General features: G+C 55.6%; 1 protein-coding gene across 1 annotated transcript in view; it reads left to right on the top strand.

The window, feature by feature from the left end:
- NALF2 (NALCN channel auxiliary factor 2) overlaps positions 1–2,874 on the top strand; it is a 30,782-nt gene that overhangs the window by 6,570 nt on the left and 21,338 nt on the right. The window contains 1 exon segment of the mRNA XM_077771152.1: positions 1–84. This exon segment is cut by the window's left edge and continues 7 nt beyond it. Coding sequence (XP_077627278.1) covers positions 1–84 — 84 coding nt within the window.

The following is a 2,874-nucleotide window of genomic DNA, read 5'->3' as shown; positions in this document are numbered from 1 at the left end:
AAATATGACGAGTTCGACCTCGTGCTGCATAAATACTTACAGGCAGAAGAGTACTCAATCCGGTCCTGCACGAAAGGCTGTAAGGTAGGGACTGGCGTCCGCGGGCACAACACCTACCTCGGCAGCGGGAGCGTTGGCGGTGGGACTCCGAGAGAAAAGGAGGTCTCCCCCTTCACCTCCTCCCATCACCCCCACCGTTCGCAGTAGGGCACTAAGAATGCTACCTTGGAACCCTCCCCAGAGAAGGGGCCTCAGGGATTCAGGTCAATTAACCACCCGGCCAACTTCTATTAATTCCGGGTTTGGGCACCTTCGGACTGGGGCTTCCTGGCGCCCCGCCCCCGCATGAGGAGGGAGGGGTCACGGACAAAGGGGTGGAAAGAGGGATCTGACTCCCCAGTCTCCATCCTCAGCCAGTGGTGACCCCTTCCTTTCCTTGGCTGGAATTGAATGTCCGGGGACTGAGTGGCGCCGGGGGAAGGCCAAAGGTGGAAGGAGAAATATTTGGCAACCTAACCCTCATTCTCTGGCCCCTGCTAATGGGTGCGAGGAGAGGCGTTCCTGCTGATGGGGCAGGCGCCTCTGTTGACCTTATATGACCTGAGGTGGAGCCCAGGGTTGCCTGTCTTCTCCCAAGGAGGGAACCGGCCAGCTCCTCGTCCCTGATAAAAGGAGTTGGGAACGGGGCACAGCAGCTTGTGGGAAGGCCACTGGAGGCTGGTGCATTACAAAACTCCCAGTGCCTTCCCAGCACACTGGGGTAGCAGTGGAGGGAAAGCTGGCTGGCTGGCTGCTAGGGACAGGCATCCAGAAGAGAGGGGAGGCCGCTGCAGAATGGGCCTGCCTAGGGCAGAGCTGGGGATGGAGAAACTTCTTGACCCTCAGCAGGGTCATTCTGGACAAGAGGTGCATGGCGGCTGTCAATGTTTGGGATGTGGTGCTACTGCCCTGTTTGCTCAGCCTGGCCAGGTGGGCTGCCTTGGGGAGAAAAGAGAGCAGCAAGGTCAAAGGGTCAAGTGAGGAGGAGACCAGGTGGGGTGGTGGCCTCACTCATCCTGGAGCTGGGGGCCAAGAGCTGGAGAGGGAGACCGTGACTCCTATTCTCACTTGTCTCTGTCTGAGGCCTTGGGGAGGGGCAGAAAGTGCCCCCTTTCCATGTAATGTGACCCCCGGGGACTTCTCCATGCTCTTCACAGACTCCTAAGGATTTGGGCAGGGGATTGGGGAGGAAAGGGGCAGCTCCTTGCTCCTGACTTCACTTTCTCCTTCTCCTTTTTCCTGTTCTCGTAACCTAGCAGTCTCCCTCCCGCCTCCCTCTGCCTCAGCTGACTCACTGCCTCACTCACACTACCAAATGAGATATTCCACTTCTTAAAGGTGTACAGACAGACAAACACACACTGCCATACACCACCCCCACCCCCCCAGGCAAAGTTCTACAGAGATATAGAGAGGTTGTTGCCCCCACGAACAGAGCCATAGAAGCAGACACCATGTCACCCACATGTGGATCTCCCCACAATGTCAAAGACACACAAGTGGAGGAACTGTCACATGAAGAAGGACACGTTCTGTCATATAGAGAGACACACACCCTCGTGCTCAGTCACAGATAGACACTCGGCGAGAGCAGAGGGATGTGGTCCACTACCAGACAGAATAAAGGATGCTTATCTTTGTGGACCTCCCTCCAATCCCGTGGCCCCCATCTCTTCAGTCACCAGGATGCCTGAGAGACCACACCACAACTTTCCCATGGGTTTTTCCCCCATGTTATAGTTGGCCACAACCTCTGTCCGATCCCACACTAAATAATGATCCCTCATATTACTTGTTTTTATCAAGCAATTGGATGTAGGAGAAAGGCACCTGATGTCTTGGATTCATGAGGCCTTATCACCTCTACCACTTGTTAGCAGTGTGACCTTGGGCATGTCACTTCACTTCTCTAAGCTTCTATTTCCTCAGGTGTAAAATGGGGGCCCTAATCCTCACTCTGCCCACATCCTGAGTCTTTTGTGAGATTTAAGCGGGAAAAGATAGCTGATAGTGTTTTGTAATAATAATGTGACACCTGACATTGATGTTGTGCTGAGGGTTTTACCCTCTCTCACATATATTATGAGATCACAACTGCCCAGGGAGGATGGCAATACCAGCACCGTTATCCCCATTTTACAGACAAGGAAACTGAGGCGCAGGGGGAATCCAGCAGTTTGTCCTGAGGTCACTTAGCTGACAAGTAGGAGTGCCAGGGCCTCCAACCTGCATGTTCTGCAGAGGAGCAGAGGCATGCTTTTGCCGGAGCCTTCCATCAGGTTCCCCTTGGCCAGGGCCCTCCCTGCTCTCCTTTGTCTCCTTGCCGCTGTCACTGTCAGTCTCTTGCTCTCCCTCCCGAGTGAACTGTGCCTGCTCTCTTGCTGCCAGCTGTGCTGGGAGAAGGCCAGTGCCAGCTCTCTCTGGGCCTTTCCCCTCCTCTTCAGTGCTCTTTGCCTCAGCTGAGGCCTAGGCCCCTAGGACTCTGGATTGCAACTGCATTATGGGCACGGAGGGTAAAGGCATCCTTGCTCTACTCCTACCTGCAGCCCCTCTCTCTTTACCCCAACACTCCACCTCTATCCCAGTCCTGCCCTTAGGCTCCAAGCCCTCCTGCCCGGCCCCTACCCCGAAGGGGATCCCTTGGAGATGATGCCTCATCCTCGAAGCTTCTCCTGGGTAGGGAGCCCATAGCCCGGGCCAGGGTGAGGAGGCTTCCTCTACTTCTGCAAACCAAGCTTGGAACGTCTGCTCCGGGGCCAGGGGACCGCCCCATTCCTGGGGCCCTGTCCGGAGTATCTCAGATCTTACGGGGACAGCCCCAGAAACCCTCTTCTG

This window comes from Crocuta crocuta, unplaced genomic scaffold (genome assembly GCF_008692635.1).
Source record: "Crocuta crocuta isolate KB4526 unplaced genomic scaffold, BGI_CrCroc_1.0 scaffold779, whole genome shotgun sequence".
Lineage (NCBI taxonomy): Eukaryota > Metazoa > Chordata > Mammalia > Carnivora > Hyaenidae > Crocuta > Crocuta crocuta.
Note: the sequence above shows the minus strand (reverse complement) of the source record. Positions and strands in the feature narration are given on the sequence as shown.